The following is a 22,633-nucleotide window of genomic DNA, read 5'->3' as shown; positions in this document are numbered from 1 at the left end:
TCGCAAAACTGAAATGGGCAAAGTTTTAAATTAAACTCTTGCAAAAAAAAATTAACAACTCTACAGACTGTAATTAGAGCCTTAAATCCAGACAGGACAAAGACAAGCCTGTCAGGTGATTTGATCCAGAGTTAGAAACATAGAAAACCTACAGCACAATACAGGCCCTTTGGCCCACAAAGCAGTGTCGAACATGTCCTTACTTTAGAACTACCTAGGCTTACCCATAGCACTCTATTTTTCTAAACTCCATGTACCTATCCATGAGTCTCTTAAAAGACCCTATCGTTTCTGCCTCCACCACCGTTGCCAGCAGCCCATTCCATTTACTTACCACTCTCTGCGTAAAAAAACTTACCCCTGACATCTCCTCTGTACCTACTTCCAAGCACCTTAAAACTATGCCCTCTTGTGCTAGCCATTTCAGCCCTGGGAAAAAGCCTCTGACTATCCACATGATCAATGCCTCTCATCATCTTGTACATCTCTATCAGGTCACCTCTCATCCTCTGTAACTCCAAGGAGAAAAGGCCGAGTTCACTCAACCTATTCTTATAAGGCAACACGAGTGAATCTACAGATGCTGGAAATAAATAAAAACACAAAATGCTGGCAGAACTCAGCAGGCCAGACAGCATCTATGGGAGGAGGTAGTGACAATGTTTCGGGCCCCAAAACGTCGTCACTACCTCCTCCCATAGATGCTGTCTGGCCTGCTGAGTTCTGCCAGCATTTTGTGTTTTTATTCTCATAAGGCATGCTCCCCAATCCTGGCAACATCCCTGTAAATCTCCTCTGCACAGTTGCATGAGCTCAACTGCCTTGTTGGTGTCCGCACGTTCCCCCACTTCCCACCATCATTACACCGGAAGTCCTCAACCAGACCCGTCCCATCCCAAACATCTCCCCAGCTTTATATGGTCTGTCCCAGGACAGAGTGCTGAGAAACCTGCTTGGTGATGTCAGTTAGTCTGAGTTAAACAAATTGTCATTGTTACCTCCATTTACAGTAGGTAATGTTCCAGACTCATTTTTCCCCTCACTAATATACATTAGCTTCTGTTTTACCAGGATGCATCGATGTTAGACTTAATCAAATGATGTCAAGAGTTATTGCTCTCTGGAATTTGACCCGATTGTCTACATTTTAAGGTCACTGGGGTCTAGAGCCAGGGCTTTTTGTGGGACTCATACGACAGGAAGTAAGGTACCTGCTCGATCTCATAGTTGACAATTAATAACTAAGAGTCAGGAGATGGGTAGTACCGGTCAAAGTAGATTTTTTCTGCTTTTTGTGGAGTGTATAGGCCCCATATAGCTGGCAGATATGGCAGAAATAGTTTTGGAACATTGTTCAGCACACAAGGCTGAAATTTCAGGAGGTGGGAAGTGGTTGGCCCTGAAGCCTTTGCTGTGTCCAGGGCACTCAAATGTGACTTGAAATTGAGTGCAAATGCAGGCCAAGCCGAAGAATGATATTCCCCTGAGTTTCCCCTGCAGGAAGAGGGTCACGAGTACCTTACACTCAGAATCATTGAAAATGTTAGCTGGTCTCAGACTAAGCGGTGGGCCATTCAGGACTGAGGTGAGAACAAGTTTCTTCACCCAGAGTGTAGTGAAACTGAAGTTCTCAACATAAGTGGGCTGTAGAGGCTGTGACCAAGTCAACTTAAGGTGGAGAGCTGACTCTTGAACCTTTAGCTGTTTACATCCAGAGCATTGCTGTGGGACTGTGCAGACAGTACACTAACAATGAATTGAAAAGCAAGTAACTGCAGTTCCTGTGTGTTTGACAGTCAAACTGTGGTTAAGAGAGCTGTGACAACTTTGGATCCAGTCACCTGACAAATTTACCCATGCTCCATCCAGATTTAAAGCTCAAATCACAGCTGAGTAATTTGTTGGGTTTGTTCATATCTCTTTCAAGTTTAATGCAAAAAATTTCCAAACTTGCCTTTTACTAACCTCATCTATTCCATATATTTTTTAAAAATAAATACAAATTACCTTGGTCATGTGTGCCAGATTATTAGTTACAAGATGACTACAGTACTGTGTTGATGAGCCAAAAAAAAATCTCAGCAGGAATATTTTAATACTGCTCCCACATGTAAATTAGTATTTGATTACCGCTGAAATCTTAAGGAAAAAGTTGCCAACCTATGCATGTAATCTTAATTAGATAGGGCAAAAGGAACAATAGCGAAGAGATTATTAGTTTTATTTTATCAACTGTCCATTGCATGTTTCATTATAGAATAATTGTTGCAAAGTAAAAGAAATAATCTGCTCCTTCATCCAAAAACATAATTGTCTCTTAAATGGTGTGCCTTATAGCTATCTCTCAGAGAAAGGGCAGGCATACAAAGGTACTATGCAGATTTTATATTTAGAAGTGCCAACCATAATAGTTACTGTTTTCCTCTGTGGCAGCATCTTACATGCATAAGTAGGTTTTGTACTTTGAGGTCAAAACCCAAGTTCTCAAGAGGGACGCCCCTGACACACTCCCTGAACTTTCCACCCACTATGCCTACTTCTCTTTTCTGGATGTTTTGACCCAAACAAGCAAACCTTCTGTACCTGCAAGGCAGAGCAGGCTCTGAGGGAGGCTGGAGGATTAATGCTTCTCCTGGCTGGGCCATCAGGAACCACAGTGTTGGGTGTTGGGAAGGTATGGTGGATGAGGGTGACAATCTTAAAATAGGGAGATAGCCATACAGAGGAAATTAAAATCTAAATTCTGCATGTGCTGGAAATCTGGTATAAAACCAAACTTTGTTGGAAACACTCAGTGGCACCTGGGGAATGAGAAGCAGTTAACATTTTGGGTCTGGATCTACCATAGGTACTGGGAAAGGGAGAAAACAAGTTGATTTTCAGTAGCAAAGGTGGAGGAGAGGCATGGAGAGTTAAGGAGCCATCTCTATGAATGTATACAGTTAGAAGTCAGAGACAAGCTGGCTTGATGGCTGCTGGGTCCCTTCTCTCAGAGCCAATCCGTTCGACCGGGGAGGTAAAAACGTTATGTATGAGATTTCAAGTTGCAATGTTCGAAAAAGCTTTAATATGTTTCAACCTAATATACTGCAAGAAATACTTAAGTCTTATTCATCCATCCTGTTTCAACCTGTGGCATCTGATAGGTGAAAGACAAGGCATATCCACAGTGGTTGGTGAGTCTACTTGTGGGTGTGTCAGATAATTTAAAGAGTCTGGTGTACTGGGAACAATGTAAGTGCATTTCCTTGCATATCATTTATCTTTTGCAGCGATAAAAAGTGATCAGCATTCACAGCTCTACGTCAAATGGTGCTGTCTGCGTATTCTCTTTGTGGCCATATGGATTTCCTATGGGTGTTTTGATTTTCCTCCCACATCCCAAAGAAATGTTGATAGCTTAACTGGCTGCTGTCCCTTGGTGTACAGTAATGCTAACAAGAAGAGGTGGGCATGAGTGAGAGAGAATAAAATGCAGAATTACTGAGGGATAAGGAATGGATAAAATGGGCCAATCAGGTGATGATGGTCCTAAAGGCCTCCTTCGTGTTATAAGCATGGGGCCAGGATTCTAAGAAATACTCACATCACTCTGGTTTTTGAGGTAAGCAGCAGATCCTCTCCTTGCATTACCACTTCGGTCAAACATTGAAATCCAACTTCCAGTTCTGGCCACAGTGAGCAGCGGCTATACATTGTGGAACATGCGAGTTTTCTTCACGTTTCTCTGGAGAGCGATTGGTGATTTTGAACAGAAATCATCAGCAAATGTCCCGTGGAGGTAGGGAAAAAAATCAAAATCACCAGAGTGCAATTGACAACAGCTTGATATATAAAATATATCTGGTGTGAAATTCTATTGTTTCCACGAATATTTGCTGCTGCTGAACAGTATTTAGAGCTAGATTTATTTTCTGCTGTGCAGTGTGCAGTAGGAAGCCAAAGTTCAGGATCAGCTGGAGTGGTTCCAACAGTCACACTGTGTAATCAGCCTGTGATATAGGCATAGTTATCAGCATCCTAGCAGCAAGCCACTGCTGTTATAAACCAAAGAAACAATAGTATTTCAGATGTAACTAAGGCATAGCATAGGGGTTTTGTAACCCAAAGCTCTGAAGCATTAAACCAAGGTTTAAACCCTCCCACTAAAACTGGGGAAGTTCCATTAACCACCAACAGCCAGAAATATAAAAAAAACCTTCAAATGCTGGAAATTTGAAATTAAAACAAGAAATACTGGTAGCACTCAGCAGATCAGGCTAAAATGATTTAGACAGAGAAATGCAGTTAATATTACAGGTTTGCCTGAGATGGTAACTGTTTCTCTTTCCATTGATGCTGATTGACCTGATATGTGTTACCAGTATTTACTGTTTCTATAATTAGTCTGGACTTGCAGTTAGTCTCCAAAGTTATCACAGAATTACCAAATTGATGTGAAAACCAGGCTGCTTCATGAATGTCCTGCCATCCTTACCCAATCTAACATACAAATGACCCAAATCCACTAATATCTTAACTGTCTCCTTCGTTCAGGAGCATATAGGAGAGGGCACCAATGCTCACATCCCACGACTGGATACGTTTTTTTAAAAGGCATCATCTGAAGTAATCCCATTTACCTGATCCCTGTCATATTGCTGTTTCTTGGAGCTTTATCAATCATACTGCGTGAGAGGATATTCTAAAATTTCAAACTAAGTCAGACAAGTGTGCCACAGTTACTAAAGAGACAACACCACTGAAGTAATTTTTATATTATTACTGCATTGACAAATTAAGTTCGTTCTTTCATTATGTGCCATGTCACATGACATGGGCAATCACGGTCTTTCCATGACCATGACTGTTCTTGGCAATGAAGTGGTTCACCATTGCCTTCTTCTGTGCAGTGTCTTTACAAGACGGGTGACCCCAACCACTGTCAATCCTCTTCAGAGATTGTCTCACTTGCGTCTGTGGTCACCTAACTAGGATTTGTAATACGTACCAGCTTCTCGTACGGCTGTCCACCTCCTGCTCCCGTGCCTTCACCTGACCCTGATCAGGGGGCTGAGCAGGTACTGCATTTTGCCTAAAAGGTGGCCTGCAGGCTAGCAGAGGGAAGGAGCACCTTCCACCTCCTTTGGTAGAGACGTTTCTCCACCGCACCACCCTGACAAACTAAGAGATGTAGCCTGTCCATTCCTCCCCTATCCCCACTAGGTAGCATTTCTGACAAGCTCCAGTTGTTGGATACAATTCCCGATGGAGATGATATTGTAGTGTGGAGGAGCGGAGGTACAGGACGGTTCTGCTGCTATTTAAAGGCCTGAAGCAGCTTAAACATACCAGCCAAACTAGACTGGGAGTGAAACAAAAATAGATTGTACCAGGAAGTTTCTGGAATATAGAGAAGGACCCTAAACTCCCATAATCACTGTTGGTGTTCTGATGAGCACATTAAGGCAGTGCAGTAAGGCTTTATTTAACATAAGGAGCTACCTCATGCAAGGGACTAGATTTGGAAATAAGGGTCAACACCTTTGCCAGCAATGCTTGTAAAGCAGGGGTTTCCAACCTGGGGTCCGTGGACTCCTCAGTTAATGGTAGTGGTCCATAACATAAAAAATGTTGGGAACCTCTGTTGTAAAGGGTTCAACTTTCTTCTGTCTTATCTAACACTTTGTATCTGGTCCCAGCATATTGATGTAGTCATAAAGAAGGCAAGACAGCAGCTATACTTTATTAGGAGTCTGAAGCAATTTGGCATGTCAACAAATACGCTCAAAAACTTCTATAGTTGTACCTTGGAGAGCATTCTGACGGGCTGCATCACTGTCTGGTATGGAGAGGCTACCGCACAGGACCAAAAGAAGCTGCAGAAGGTTGTAAATCTAGTCAGCTCCATTTTGGGTACTAGCCTACAAAGTACCCAGGACATCTTTGGGAAGCAGCATCTCAGAAAGGCAGCATCCATTATTAAAGACCTCCATCACCCAGGGCATGCCCTTTTCTCACTGTTACCATCAGGTAGGAGGTACAGAAGCCTGAAGGCACACACTCAGTGTTTCAGGAACAGCTTCTTACCCTCTGCCCTCCGATTCCTAAATGGACATTGAAGCTTTGGACACTACCTCACTTTTTTTTAATATACAGTATTTCTGGTTTTGAACATTTTTTTAATAATCTGTTCAATATATGTAATTTATTTACTTGTTTACTTATTATGTTTTATTTTATTTTTTTCTCTCTCTGCTGGATTATGTATTGCATTGAACTGCTGCTGCTAAATTAACAAATTTCACATCACATGCCGGTGATAATAAACCTGATTCTGATCCTGATTATTTATACTCCCTGAGATGAATCTTGGCCCATTAATTTGTAGGTATCTAGATAAATAAGATAAAAAATGGGAGTGGGTGCAGGAAAGTTTCTTGTGTCGATATATGGAGGGTTCTATTTGGAAGGGCCTCATCTTGGGGAACGGGGCAAGGCAAGTAATTGAAGCCCCGTCAGGGAGCACTTTGTCTCCAGTGACAATGAAGCCATTTTGTCTCTAGTTTTAAGATGATGATGGAAAAGGATAGGACAAGTCCACAGGTTAGAGTCCTAAACTGGAGAAGGGTTACATTTGGGAAAACCCGACAGGATCTAGCAGAGGTCAATTTGGATGAGCCTGTGTGAAGGAAAAGGAATGCATTAAATGGCAAGTGGGAGGCATTTAATAGTGACAGCAGGTGTCCAGGAGCAGTACTTTCCTGTTAGGGTGAAGGGTAAACCTGGCAAGTTTAGGGAACCTTGGATGATAAGAGATGTTGAGATTTCAGTCAAGAAAAGTAAGGAAACCAACATTGGATTTAGGAGGTCGGGATCAAGCAAATGATTATAAAAAAGATAAGGAAATTTTAAGTGGGAAATCAGGAGGGCAAAGAGAGGGTATGAGATGGGAAGGTAAGGTTAAGGAAAATTCCAAGAGGTTCTATAACTATATTGAGACAAAAAGGGTAGCTAACAAGAGAGTAGGTTCCTTAGAGAACAGCAAAGCTATCTCTGTCTAGTTCAGTGGGAGGTGCAAGGGATTTTTAATGAATACATGTCCTGAGGAGAAAATCATGGTTGCTCAAGGAAAACAAGTAAAAGCATTTTGGAGGACATTTTGTTACCAGGGAGGAGGAATTTGCCCCCACACAGTGAAATAAGGTGGATAAATCACCAGGACCTGACTAGGTGCATCCACAGATTTTGTGACAAGCTAGAGAGGAAATTAGGTTGGCTCTTGTGGAGATATTTATTTCATTGTTAGCCACTGATGAAGTCCATGAAGTCCTAAAAGTGGCTAATGATAGTCAGTTGTTTAAAAAGGAAGCAAGGGAAAAACTTGTAATCAATAGTGGAAGTTACTGGAGGGAATTTTGAGGGACGGGATCTACCAATATTTAGATGGACAGAGTCTGATTAGGCTTTCTGTGTGGGAAATTGTACTTGGAAAAACATTTTAGAGTTTTTAAAGAGGTAACCAAAAGTGTAGATAAGGGTAAGTTAGTGGATGTTGTCTATTTGGACTTTATCAAGACCTTGGACAAAGTCCTGCATAGTAGGCTGATCTGGAAGGTTAGGTCTCAAGGAAACTAGGGAAGGCTGGTTAGGTAAATTCAAAACTGGCTCAAAGGTAGGAAGCAGAAGGTGGTGGTTGAAGGTTGTTTCTCAGAATAGAACCCTATCCCTGGTGTTCTGGCATGAAGACTGGTGCTGGGACACTGGTTATTCATTATTTGCTGTGTATAAATGATCTGGATGTGGATGCACAAGGCTGGGATCAATAAGTTTGCAGATGACACAGAATTTGGAGGCTTTGTTGATAGGGCAGAAAGATACAGATTACAGGCGCATGCCCTAATTAGTTAGGGAAGCAGGCCAAGGAATGTCAAATGGATTTCAATACAGCTAAGTGTGAGGTGATGCATTTTGGACTGTGAAGCCATGAACAGTTGGGCACTCGGGAGTATAGTAGAACAGCCAGGGCCAAGGAATACAGGTGCATAGTGTGTTGAAAGTGGCATCACAGTTAGACGAGGCAGTGGAAAAGACATTCTGCACGCTGGCCTACATCGTTCAGGGCTTTTAGTTTGGAAGTTATGATGTCATGTTACCATTGAATAAATTGTTGGTGAAGCCACTCTTGAAGTACTGTGTACAATTTTATTTAGAAAAGATGGGAATAAACTGGAAGGAATGCAGAAAAGATTTGCAAGTACGTTGCAGGACTAGAAGGCCTGAGTTATAGGGAGATGTTAGCCGGGCCTATTTGTATTCCTTATAGAAATCTTACAGATATTGTGAGAGATATAGATAAGGTCTTTTCCCCAGGGTAGTGGAGATGGGAACTAAGGGGCATAGATTTAGAGTGCAAGGAGAAGGATTTAAAAGGGACCTGTGTGACAACTTTTCCACACAGAGGGTGGTGAAGATGTGAAACCATTTGCCAGAAGAAGTGGTTGAGGGCAGTAATGTCATTTAAGAAGCAGTTGGCTAAATACTGTACATGGAGGGATGGGGCTTAAAGGGAGATGGGCCGAACTCAGAAAGCTGGGACTAGCAGGGTGGGCAACATGGACTCGTTGAGGCGAAGTGCTTGTATCTCTGCTGTGAGCCAGCTCCTCCATTCATCAAGGTCATGGCTGGTTTTACACCTCAGTGCTGTGTTCCAGCACTTTCACTATACCCATTGATTGCCTTAATATCTGAAAATCTGTTGTCTCTTATGGGTGAACTCAATTATTCAATGAGCCTCCACAGCCTCAGTCTAGAGAATTCCAAAGTACACCGTCTTCTGAGCAAGGAAAGCTTGCTTCAGCTCAGTGAGGGCCTAAACCTCAGCCTTAAACTGTGGCCCCTCTCCTACATTCCTCAGTCAGGGAAACATGCTTCTTGCAACTAACCTGTCAAGTTCTTCAGCAATTTCATAAGCTAACATGAGATTTCCTCTCCTATTAAACACGAGCGAATGTTCCCCTAGTGTTTTCAATCTCTCCTCATGACAAACCCACCACCATTAATGTACACTACTTCGGTAAAAAAAAATCCATCAGGTGTTGCTGCCCTTTTCTCTTATCTGGGATAGTGTTGTACCTAAAAGACAGGCTGACTATGAAGCTATTTATCTCTGTCTATTTTTACCATTTAGTACATATGTAACTGGGGCCTCAAAGGGCCGGTCGGTACCTCATCATTTTTAGCTATACCTACTTCAGCACCTGGCAAGCTCTTCTGGGCTCCTTATGGAACTATCATAATCACCTTGATGGGAACAGTAGAGTGATGACTTCACAAGCCATTGAGGTAGTGTACATTTCTACTGTTTTGACCTTTCAGATCTACTCTGAGTCCATCCCGTTTAGCATATTTGTAGCTACAAAATGGAAGGTCACCACCAGGTGAAACAGAGCAATGTCTCCAGCAAAAATTGTGCGTTAATCATTTCTACCGGTTCTTAATGTCACCTGCCACCAGTAGGCCGAGGTTGAGTAGGTTTATTCTCCCGTGTTGGTTCACTCACCAGCTATTGCAGACCTAGTCTGGGAGATGTGTCCTTCAGGATATGGCCAGCTCAGTCGAAGGTTGTGCTGTCAAGGTGATGGGTATTGCTGAGGTGGACAAAGTATGTTTTGTGCCCCTGAAATGTTTCTTCCAAGTGTTGTTCACCATAGAGGATCATTGATTCACCAGCTGACGGAGGGCAGTTCAATGGTAAATGAGGGAGGTTTCCTCACCCATCACTTCCCTGATTCCATGGGGCTTCATATGGCATAGAATAAATGTTGGGGACTACAAGGGCTGCTCCTTTGTGTCTGTATACTACTATACTGTCACCACTGATGAGACAAGACTTACCCATGGATTGTGATGAAGGAGTCTGGCACACTGTCTATAAAGTATAGTTATATGAAAACAATTATGTCAGGCTTGACTAATCTGTGGGACAGTTATCCTATTTTAGACAACTGGAGAACTTTCATGAGCAGGATTTTCCAAAGTCAACAGACCAGGACCAACTTAGCCATGTCCAGATTCAGAGCCTAGGTTTTTTTTTTCTTTCACTATTTAGCAGTACAACTGAATGGCTTGCATGCCACTTCAAAGGTCATTTAAGAGTCACATGTAGGCCAGGCCAGGTCATGGTTATCTGTGACAATCCAGTAGTTTCCATAGTCTTTGACGAATTGGATTCCAATTTATTAACTTGGCGGGATTTGAATCTGGGTCTCTAGATGGTTAGTCCAGTCTCTGGATTACTCATCTGCTGGCCTCACCACTGCACCTTGATCGCACCTTACAAGCTCGTGAGTCCCTATTTTAATTTTGAATAGAAGTACAAGTTAATTGGAATAATTAAAAGACTTGCAATCAGGTGAGTTGAAAAATGTGTGTATTCATCATTCAAATACAGCAATTAAAAAGCAGTCCTTTAAAATGAGCAGCTAAATATTAAAACATTAAAATTAGCTAATGGTATTTACTGTCGGGTTACAGAGAATTCTATCATATCTAATTATCCTGTAAGCTGTTGAAGTATTTCTTTGAGAAATAAACATACCTGCAGTTTCATTGAACCACTTTATAAGACTATGTGTATGTGAAACAAGTTTTGTGAGGAGGTAATTCAAATCAAAATATGACTTTTTGACCTATCGTTTTGCAAATTTGCTGGTGGTCAGACAAGCCGTCCTGTTGTTGATCAGTTATGTGGTTTGCTTCTGTCAGTGCAGACAAGCTCTTTGAAAAGATGGTAGAAATTCACAAGTTTGCCGATTCTGAAATGTCAGAGCAACAATTAGTGCTCACTTTGCAGTGCAAACCCAAAAATATCAAAAGTAGCTTCATAAATTCATGGTGAGCAGGGGGTGGCTATTTTTATTTCACTGAAATGCCATTTATTGAATAGGTGTTGTGAATATTGTGTGGTGTGGAGTGTTCTTTTATGTATTTTGTACAGCATCTTGGCTCCATATGGAGTTAACAAGCAAAAATTGCTTTGTTTCAATAACAAAGTACTGAACTATTCATTAAAATTGTACAGCATAGGACTACAAACTGTGAAAAGGAAATGAAGGCGTATATGGTTGGAAATGAAATTTTACTGCCTTTTAGAAAAAAATGGATATTTTGAGATGTCAATCAGCATGTTTTATGACTTGAGGAAATAGTGGTGAGCTCCCTTACTTAACAGCTGAAATCCTGATGGAGATACTCCCACAACGTTGGAGCATTGGTGTTCCCATATGTCCGCTGCCTTGTCTTTTTCTGTACAAGAGATTACCAGGTGTGTGAGCTGGCAGGCAAATTGCATGAATGAGTAAGTACAATGCATTTTTGAACTGCAATGCAATGGTAGTGGAAGGAATAAATGTTTAGGGTGGTGGATACGATGTCAGTCAACCAGGCTGCTTTGTCCTGGGTAGCATCTCAAAGTTCGTAGAAGTTGCACTGAACCAGGTCAGAGGAGACCAATCTATCTTTCTGCTATATCTTGTAGATGGTGGGCGGGATTTGTGTTCTCAAGAAATAGCAATCCAAATTGGGAAACCCATCACAAAAAGAAGCTGAGAACCAAAGTATTTATCATAGTACTGAGTTCAACACAAAGGACATAATTGTAAAAAAAATAGCCAATATTAATAATCTGAGATTTTACAGATGTAAAATCAAGGAAAGTAATTTTCCTTAAGAATAAAGTAATTCCTTTTGTTGAGTTCAAGTATATTTCGTATGGGTTTTTGTTGTGGTCAAGTTGAAAGAACTGGAAGCTAGCTTTACTTTTTTTGAATTTCTAGCAACTGAGAAGTGAACAAGAGAATATTAGAGAACAGGAGTAGGTTATTCGGCCTACAAGGTCTGCTTAGAACTCAATGCCGAATTAACCTAAATACCACCTGCCTTGATGTGATACATATCCCCCGTTCCCTGTATTTTCACATGTCTAACCACCTCTTAAACTTCTTTGCTTGGCAGCCTGTTCCCAGCATCGACCACTCGCTGTGTCAGCAAAAATACTTGCCCTGTGCACCTCCTTTGAACTTTCCCTCATCACCTCGTCCTCCAATACTTGACATTTCTGCCCTGGGAGAAAGACTCTGAGCTGTCTACCCTATCTGTGCCTCTCTACCAGGTCTCCCTTCAGCCTCCAGAGCTCGCAAAACAATGCAAATTTATCCGGCCTCCCATTTTGATTGATATTCTAAAATCCAGGTGTGACGTTTTGATAAATCTCTTCTGCGTCCTTTCCAAAGTCTGCACATGCTTCCTGTAATGGGGTGGCCAGAATGCACAGAGTACTATAAGTGCAGCCTTACCAAAGTTTTATGCAGCTGCAGTCTGACTTCCTTAATCTCATAGACAATGCCCTGATGAGTGAAGACAATACTCCACCTTTTCCACCCTATCTACTTGCGCGACAGCTTTCACCCAGCTATGGACTTGGACCCCAAGATCATTCTGCACATCATGCTGTTAGGAGGCCCACTATTAGCTATCTACTTTCCCTTTATCTTCCAAAGTGCCTCACCTCACACTTGCTCAGATTAAAATCTATTTCCCAGCCCATTACTGTAACTGATCTAAATATACTCTGACAGTCCTCTACACTGTTCATAACTCCACCAGTCTTTGTGTTATTTGCAGACTTCCTAACCCACCCATGTACATTTTCCACAAACTGATTCCTGAGGGACACAACTGGTCACACCCCTCTGACTACTATTGGCATGCCAATTCTGGTCCAGACTCTGGACCCGATGCACCTTATCGTCTGGAGTTGCCTGCCATCTGAGACCTTACCAAATGTTGTTCCAAGTGTTGAATAAGACAAGATCCAAAGTGGATAGCCTGCAGTGCTAAAGTACAAGATGAGACTGCTGTCAGGCTGGGCATGCTGGGACCATGCTTGTCGCGGCTGTGGAAAGAGATTCATGGGGTGTCGCAGATTGCCGTGACTTCGTGGAGCACATTGCTGCTAGCCGCACTCAAGATGACACCAGTTGTTTTCCCTGTCATTAAAGAGATTGATCTCAACATAATCACTGTATAATCTCGGCATAACCCATATTAGTAAAGAAAGACAGATATCATATTCTATCTGGCCAGACGGGCACCTGAGAAATTACATTTGTACACCCCACAAAATGCTAGAATATCTGCCATCTTGGAATAACTGAGTAACATTCCCTGTTTTTTTAATTCTGTCTTATTTACAGTTGCAGGTGTTCCCCCCTTTACAAAGGTAGAACGTTCCTATGAAACCTTTCTTAAGCCAATATGGCATAAAGCGAAAAACAGTTAATTTATATGGGAAAAAGTTTCGTAAAAGCGAAAATACTCTTTGTAATCCAAAAACAGGTTACCAATGTAGGTCTTTTGTAAAAGCGAAGTGGCGAAAAGCGAACATTCATAAAGCTGGGGACACCTGTATGCCATTTCATTAACCTGCAAAAAATTTAGAGAATTGATTTTGCTGTAAATGAAGAAATGTTCTTTTCTGAAGGGAAAATGATAGTGTGTTTAACTTGGCAAATTTCTATTGACAATACATCAAACGTCAAAAGGATGGAAATGCCTGTTTTCACTGCTCATCACCATTCACACTGTTCTCAAAGCTTCACCACAGTCTCAGGGTATAAAAGCCAAAGAACTTAATTAATTTGCTAAACGCTGTCTGCTTAGTATTGGTATAAAAAAAAATTGACCATTTGTGCTTAATTTTCCGAGCATGCCATAAAATAAAACCACTGTACATAGAATTCTTTCATTCCACCCTCGTAATTCATAAAGTTCAGAACTGTGGTTTTCGTATTTTTGCTTGTACAGATCAAGAAAAACAGTGGTCATTTGTATGTAGAGGTTTCTGCATGATTCACAATGCAGGCTCTACGCAATGTGCACTTGGTAGCCTTGTGGTTAGACCACGCAGTTATTTTTCCAGTATCAGAGATGTATTTTGTGATTTTAACTCTGAAATTTTCATAATTCACATGCTGTTTTTATGAAATATTTACACCTGAAAGGCCTCAGATGATAAATGTACACAGAATGCAATAAACTTCAGAACAGTAATATTTGATATTCCAAATAGATTAGCATTGTTTTGCCTCAGTTAGCGAGCTGTGTTTCTGGTTTATTTTGCAGTACAGGAAATGCATAGCTAAGCTGAGTTAACTGCCCAAAATAGATGACGATAAAGCCATATTTAGTTGGAAACCAAAAGGAACGTATCTTATAAACCTCAGTTTATAATTTTCACTACTGGTTTTGTGCTTCTTCGATTTCAGACATTTCAGCAATCCCTGGGACAGAAGTCTAAAAAAAGGAACAAAGGTAAAGGATTCTTTTTTACCAGTCTTCCAATTGATTAATCTTGCTTTTCCTGCTCAGTGTTTCATTATTGAGAATAAACTTCATATTAGTGTTTTTCAACTCTGGCCAAATATATTGATTCTTTTTTTTTATATACAGGTAAATCCTACAAAAATTTTTTTTTTAATTTTTATCAGTGACTACGAGCTTCATACAGGCCAGCTCTGCCTTTATTGAAAGTTCCACAACTACTCCAGGTCAGCCATTGCAGTTGCTTACTTCACAGGCTTCTGCCCATTTAAGCTCTTCTAAGTTGGTGGAATGCCTACTTTTATTCTCAACACTCTATGAAATTGAATTTGGGATAGAAGAAAGTTCAAGTCATGAACACATGTAATCATATAAGATATTGCTCCTAACATTGAAGTCTGAGGAATGCCACTATGTACCGAAGCAGACTGAGATGCAGCCATTTAAAGTATTTCTGCCTTCTGTTCACAAGTCCATTTCTTACTGGACTTCCAAAGTTCCTTTCATTCCACGGGTTTTGTTTTACTAACTTCCTATTGGTCAACATTATCTTACACAGTAACGGAATGGTCAAAGATCACTATCGAATGCCTTGTAGCCTAGAAAACCTGTCATGTAGCCCACATTTATTGTGTGCCATGTGTCAGGGTACTTTTTTTTAAGAGACCTAACCATGTATTTTGTGCACTAATGGCTGACTCCCTAATCCTAAGTCTGGCTCAGTGGTGCTGGGTGAAATGTTCTGGTATACTGCCCATCTGATTGCACAGCAGAAGGTGTTCAACACACAAAAGCTGGTCTCAAAGCATGTAGTGCCCATTATGATGTATTTGCATAGGATTGTGTTACAGGTCTAACGTTATAAGTTATGTCCTCAAACATTTCAGCATGGTTTTACCAGAGTATTGAGCCTTAATTTGTGTTTTTTTTACAGGAACACAAGATAACAGAAGCAGAGGTAGGTCACCTGGCCTTTTCAGTGCCAGTTTTCCATCACTCAATCTTTCAAAAAATTATTTAGCTCTTTAAATAGATCCAATGCTCCAGTAGCATTTTGGACTAGAGAATTCTAGAGAGTCACCATCCTTTCTGAGTAAGAATTCCAACATACTTTAATTTTAAATGGCCACCTTCTTTTAACTACATCCCCACATTTGAAACTCTCTCACCAGCAGAAACATTTCAACATTGACCCTGCCCTTCTCTTTTGGGATCTTGTGATAACAAATTTTAACTCTGTAACTTTGAAACTTTCTTTATTTTACCCTTCATTTTTCTAAATTCTGAAGAATACATAACTTTGTGAGCTGTTCATTGTCTTATTGCACGGAATAAGTCAAAGGGAACTCTTCTGAACTGCCTCCAATGTGGATATATCCTTTCTTCATTAAACAGACTAAAGCTGAATATAATTTCCAATTTTGTACTTCCTCTAAGCTCTCCGAATTATTGATCTCTTCCACTGACTCAACCAACCCATGCTGCCCATACCATTTGACCATTTATAAAAATTAGACTTATCTATCATCCTAAATCCTTTTGTTGCATTCTTATAATAAAAAAGAAATGTATCAATCAAATTGTACATGAAGTACTGAATTAATAATCATAAAATCAGTCTGGTCTCCTTTCTGCATGAAAGATATCAATAAGATTGAAAGAGTGCAGAGAAAATTTACAAGGATTGTGTCAGGATTTAAGGACCTGAGTTATAGGGAGAGGTTGAATAGGTTAGGGGCATTATTCCCGCGAGCATAGGAGAATGAGGGGAGATTTGATAGAGGCGTACAAAATTATTTTGGGGTATAGAAATGGTAAATCAAGCAAGCTTTTTCCACTGAGTTTAGGTGAGATTAGAACTAGAGGACTCTAGTTGAGAGTGACAGGTAAAATGCTTAAGGGTAACATGAGGGGAAATGTTTTCACTCAGAGGGTTGTGAGAGGGTGGAACGAGCTCCCAGTGCAAATGATGGGTGCAAGTTTGATTTCAGCTTATAAGAGAAATTTGGTAAGGTACATGGATGGGAAAGGTATAGTCCAGGTGCAGGTTGATGGGACTAGGCAGATTAATAGTTCAGTACACACTAGATGGGCCGAAGGCCCTCTTCCGTGCTGCAGTTTTATGACTCTGTGAGGCTAATGTTGTTTGCGGAGGTAAAAATATTGCCAGCAAACTGGGATCTTTTATATACAGACAATGCCTTAGTTTGGCATTACAAGTGAAACCTGGCACATCAGACAGTGCAGCACTCCACAGCGATGCACTGAAAGAATTGTCTTTTTATGAGCTGAGACCCCGAGTGGAACTTGAACCAAGAGTCATCTGATTTCGCAGAGAAACCCCTTCCACTGAACAAAGCTTGACACTTTAATATGCAGCCGTGCTGTAAAAGTGAACCCCAGAAATAGTTGGTCACTGTCTGAAATTAAAGGGTTGCTCACAATAGACAAATGAGATACTTTTTCTCTCTCAGAGTTCTGTGAGCCTCAGAATCACTGTTCCTCAAAAGGCAACAGAGAGCATGGCTTTGAATATTTTTAAAGCCGAGACAGAGATATTCTTGATAAGCAAAATGGGTGAAACGCATCATAGAAGGGCAAGAGTTGAGTTTACAATCAGCCGAGCCATGGTGTTTTTGCCGTGGTTTATTAGTAGGCTTAGGTGAGGTGCAGCTGAGTTTTTGTCTAATTGATCTCTGTCTCCTGGCAATTTCAGGTACTGTGACAGCCATGAGCAGGAGACGAATTTCTTGCAAGGATCTCGGCCGTGGAGACTGTGAGGGTTGGCTGTGGAAGAAGAAGGACGCCAAGAGCTATTTCTCTCAGAAGTGGAAAAAGTACTGGGTTGTGCTGAAAGATGTCTCACTCTACTGGTACATGAATGAAGAAGTAAGAACCAACTTAAACACAAATCCTCTGATTGTGTCTGTCAGTTTCATTAAACGTATTCTCCACAAAGCCACAGAACATGATAAGCCCAAAGAAGTAATTCTTGTGATGGAAATTAAACTATTGAAAATTTTTATTGAACTGAGGTGTTAATCATCTTAACTGGGATTATACCAGAACTAACAAAATATTAGTCCAACCATGCATCTACTCCACATATCTGTAGAAATTATTCTTAAATGTCAGAAGAATATAACAGGATATCTTTTTTTTAAAGCCTGGTCACATAGATGGTAAGCAAATTAATTTATTGTACAGAGAAATGCACTGGATTTTAAGTATGTCCACTTTTAGAGGGAGATATTAAGTATACAGTTAGTGACTACTTTACTGGGTACCTCCTGTACCTAATATCGTGGGCACTGAGTAAATGCTCATAGTCTTCCGCTGCTGAGGCCCATCCACTTCATGGTGCGACATTTTGTGTGTTCAGAGTCATCTTCTGCGCACCACTGTTGTAATGCGTGGTTATTTGAGTTACTGTCGCTTTCCTGTCAGCTTGAAACAGTCTAATCACAAGCAAGAGAAAATCTGCAAATGCTGGAAATCCAAGCAACGCTCACAAAATGCCTGAGGAACTCAGCAGGCCAGGCATTTATGTCTATGGAAAAGAGCACAGTCGATGTTTCGGGTGAGACCCTTCACTCAGGACTGGAGAGGAAAAGATGAGGAGTCGGAATAAGAGAGTGGGGGGAGGGGAGGAAGAAACTGAGGGGGAGGGGTGAAATAAAGAACCGGGAAGTTGATTGGTGAATGAGGTAAAGGACGGGTGAAGGGGGAATCTGATAGAGGATAGCAGGACATGTAAGAAAGAAAAGGGGAGGGGCATCAGAGGGAGGTGATGGGCAGGCAAGGAGATAAGGTGAGAGAGAGAAAATCGGATGGGGAATGGTGAAGTGGGGGGGCGGGGGCATTACCAGAAGGTCGAGAAATCGATATTCATGCCATCAGGTTCGAGGTTACTCAGATGGAACATAAGGTGTTGTTCCTCCAACCTGAGTGTGGCCTCTTCACAACAGTAGAAGAGGCCATGGATAGACATCTCAGAATGGGAATGGGAAGTGGAATTAAAATGTGTGGCCACTGGGAGATCCTGCTTGTTCTGGCGGACATAGCATAGGTGCTCGGTGAAGCGGTCTCCCAATCTACATCAGGTCTCACCGATATACAGGAAGCAACACTTCACCTGTAAGTCTGTTGAGGTCATACACAGTATCCAGTGCTCCCAGTGTGTCCTCCTGAACGTTGGTGAGACCCAGTGTCGATTGGGAGACTGCCTTACTGAGTACCTACACTCCCTCTGCCAGAAAAAGTGGGGTCTCCCAGCCATCTTTTTTTTTCAGTCCTGATGAAGGGTCTCAGCCCAAAACATCAATTGTACTCTTTTCCACGGAGGCTGCCTGTCCTGCTAGGTCCCTCAAGCATTTTGTATATGTTGTTTGAAACAGTCTGGCCACTCTCCTCTGACCTCTTTCATTAATGAGACATTCTTGCCCACAGAACTACCACTCAGTGGGGGTTTTTTTGTTGTTTTTTCACCATTCTCTGTAAACTCCAGACTGCTGAGCGCAAAAACCCCAGGAGATCAGCACTTTCTGCGATACTCATATCACCCTGTCTGGCACCACGATCGTTCTACGGCCAAAGTAACTCAGATCGCATTTTTCCCTATTGTTTGGTCCCAACAACAACTGACCTTCTTGAGTTGCTGCAGATGATTGGCTGATTAAGTATTTGTATTAACAAGCGGGTGTACTGGTGTAGCCAATAAAGTAGCCACTGAGTGTGTATTATACACATAAAATTGATTTGCTGCTTACATTCTAAGATAGTTATTCACTGCTGGGGTATTTCCAGCTTGCCACCATATGCACGTCTTGCCACTGTGTAGGAGACAAGCGTTATCTAAGTTTCTTTTGTGTGGTTAGTTACCAGGCTCAGCTAGGAAGATGATGTGTGTAAATAAAAAGCTTTTACTCAGAAGAAGAGTGGTCGAAGTCAGAGCAGAGCATGCTGTCTGAAATTTGCACGATTATCAGGCTGCGGAATTGCAGACCTGGTGAGCTCACTGACCTTTCTGACAACCTCAGATACACAGATGTTAACAGGGAAAAAAGTTATGAATGAAAAGAAGACATTTTAAAAATTAAACGCAGGTGACAGAGCAACAAACTTCAGAAGCAATTTTACTTAAGAGTATCTTCACTTTTTATGTTTACTTTGCGATATAGCTGGCACCTGCAAATCTCTTATACTTGTAGGCATTTCTGAGAATCTTATGTGTAAATATTAAAAATATTGATGCACTGGTGAATTGGCATTTTTTTTAATGCTGCCAAATTGTTAATGGTTTCTAGGTGCTTTGCTTCTGCCAAACCACGTCACAAAATGGCAAAGTACACATCATTTGTAGCAGTGAAAACAAATATTCTCAATTGTGGGAGGACTTAAATCCATTGCAGCAACAAGGCAATTTCAATTCCTAAATGGGCGCACTTACAACTTAGTAACTAGCTGGAAAACTACATACATTTTCTATACTATGCAAATATTTTATAATCAGAAGTATGATTGTGTGGTTCTCGTAGAAAGCCAAGTTCCCTTCTAGGTCCTCCATACTAATGACATAATTATGCATGGAAACACCTGGTCATGTGACCACCACACACCAATCACTCAGAAGTAAAACCTGCTTCGCAGATGAGGACCCCTGCTTCAAAAAAACTCAAAGAGAATAGACCAAACCTGTGGAATCCTACAAATGGCTCTTCCTACAGGAGCATCACTTTAAAATATCGACTTCCCTTCACTTCTTCAGATAGATCAGCCTCTCGCTATTCCTACCCTTCCCCTTCCCGCTATACTTCAGCACCAATCGTAAAAGCAAACTCTCCCCCTTCTTCCTCAAGAGGCAAAGGAGTGTTCTTTTGGTGGTTTATACGAGGCTGCGCTCGCCAGGAGCCTGTGCACAAAATGTGACTTGGCCATTCGTGTATCATCAGCTTAACAGGTGGTTCAAGATGAGACATGATATCAAGACCAATGTGTCTTTATAGTTAAGGCATTTATAATGTTGTGAGTATAGCAGCACATGAGGAAATGATGGACATTTACTATGTGTCCCAAGTGTAACATCTGCAGATAAAAAAATTAATTAGAGAACAAAGCAATTGAAGAAGGGAACATGGAAGAGTAATGGTGGAACTGTACCACAGGACAATACATAACTGTAATAAGAAAAGTTAAGTAGTCCTTCCGTTGTCCTGTTTGTCAGATAGAAGCTCAATTCTTGCAGTAACATTGGCAATCTAAATATATCTTCGCATGGTGAATAACTTTGAATGTGAAGTTTTTCATTTGACATTAAGATCCATTTTATTGTTTTTGGCTCAGTTCATTGTAAAACAACTTTTCAGAGAGAACCTTTAGTTCACTGAAAATTTGAGCATCAGAACTTTAAAAATATCAAGTATGTGTCAAAATGTGTGGTTTTAATTTTCTTCAGGACGAGAAGGCGGAGGGATTTATCTGCCTGTCGGAGTTCAAAATTGACAGAGCGAGTGAATGTCGGAAGAAGTAGTAAGTATTCTGGAATGATGGTCTAATGCACTCTTTCACCATTGACTTCAGATGGAAGCAATTCAATTCAATCTCTGACATTGCTGACATATCCCATTAGGCATTCCAACCAACAGGATTAATTGCTATATATTATTCTTTGAGCTCTGCTGATTGGTGTTCTCATGTTTTACAAGCAATTATGTTAAGATATCCCTTCCATTTTATCCCCTCCATCCCTCAGAGTCGCTACTCTGCTCCACTCCTCTGCCTGTTCCCAGTGTTCTGAATCTTGACCTTGTGTCCCAGGACCAGTCGCCCACAACCAGCTTGTACTCATCCATGCCTTTGGCTGTATCTGATCCAGCTCACCATCTCTCCTCCTGAGTTGTTTTTCTGATAACTTTTTGTTACTCGAGTTAATCCAGGCATTTTCAACAAATTTCCTAGAAGATATTTTTACAAAAAAAGACTAGAGATTAATTTAGAGAGAAACACCACTTCATATATTGTTGGGAAATATGGCTTTAACTAACTCTGTAGACATATCTGAGGCCTAGACTTTTGGGATAACATGCAGAGTATTAGACAATGCCATGTACCACAAGGTATTATTTTCCTCAAAGGTGTCAGTTTGTAAATGCCACTGGGCAAACCTAGAAGCCAGCCTAGGTTTGTGAGGCAAGTATTTTATTGCATTGCAGTGCAAGAGCAATGGTCCGGGTGTCATGGGGATCTCTATATATTGATTAGCAAACACTCACAGACTGTAAAAACCGATGGCATTAGTTGCAATGGTATGCCATTTTATGAATTATGAGAAATATTTCTGATTTTAGGTCAATTGTAATTGGATAACAAACGTCTGATTTTAAAGTATGTTACTTAACTACAGATTTTTTAGGACAACACAATTCAAGATGTGCAATGCACTAGAATCCCTTTGTAAACATTTTGACAGGGTGAATGCAGTGTTGAAGGTTTCCAGGTAGATCGAAGCCATTTAGGACTGAGATGAGAAATCTCTTCACCTAGTCTGTGGTGAACCTTGAGATTCTCTTTCCAGAGGTTGGTGCTCACTAAGAAATTGTGCATATTCAGGACAGAGCTAGATTGATAGTCACTTTTTAAAGGAAACAAGGAATGTGTGTAAGGAAGATATACTGGGATAAAAGATGAACCATGATCTTCTTGAATAGGGGAACACAACCAGTGGGCTGAATGGCTTCCAGTAATTCTGTCTCAAATGTTTTAATGTAGACGTTGAAACAAGTTTTGCAAGAGTTCCACCGTAGCATAACTGTTAGTGCGACGCTGATATGCATTTGTCCTACAGATCTTTGTAACTTGTCCTGTGATTCTGCTAGGATTGAACAGGTGAGTTGCTGGACAGTGTGGATCGTTCGGCCAGAAGGGCCTGTCCCGCCCTGTATCTCTAAATAAGATAAAAGCTACACAATCCATCTGAAAATCAACTTTCAAAAATCTCATGCTTGAGCTGAAACATTGAGCATCAGATTTTTACTGGGGCACAGTAGGAAAATTAACCTAATTAGATTTTCGGTTTTGCTCAGTTGATGACTCATGCCTTGAATTAGGTCAGAGTTATGTAAGCTGCTTATTGGTGGCTCCCAATATGCATGCTTCAATGAGCTGGGCGAAAATAAAGTGAGCATGAATCAGGTGTGAAGAATATCTGACATAAGGGTAATCAGTCTTATGATTGATCCTTATAAAGATAACTAAATCATAGGCTAGCAAGAAC

General features: G+C 41.0%; 1 protein-coding gene across 9 annotated transcripts in view; it reads left to right on the top strand.

The window, feature by feature from the left end:
* Positions 1-22,633, top strand: part of cnksr2a (connector enhancer of kinase suppressor of Ras 2a) — a 560,907-nt gene that overhangs the window by 440,354 nt on the left and 97,920 nt on the right. For all 9 annotated transcript variants that reach the window (XM_073045761.1, XM_073045760.1, XM_073045758.1 and 6 more), the window contains 4 exons: positions 14,307-14,352; positions 15,296-15,319; positions 17,078-17,250; positions 20,816-20,889. In XM_073045761.1, the coding sequence (XP_072901862.1) occupies positions 14,307-14,352; positions 15,296-15,319; positions 17,078-17,250; positions 20,816-20,889 (317 nt within the window). The remainder of the gene's footprint in view (positions 1-14,306; positions 14,353-15,295; positions 15,320-17,077; positions 17,251-20,815; positions 20,890-22,633) is intronic.

Source organism: Hemitrygon akajei, chromosome 5 (genome assembly GCF_048418815.1).
Source record: "Hemitrygon akajei chromosome 5, sHemAka1.3, whole genome shotgun sequence".
Lineage (NCBI taxonomy): Eukaryota > Metazoa > Chordata > Chondrichthyes > Myliobatiformes > Dasyatidae > Hemitrygon > Hemitrygon akajei.
This window is presented reverse-complemented; position numbering and strand designations above follow the sequence as displayed.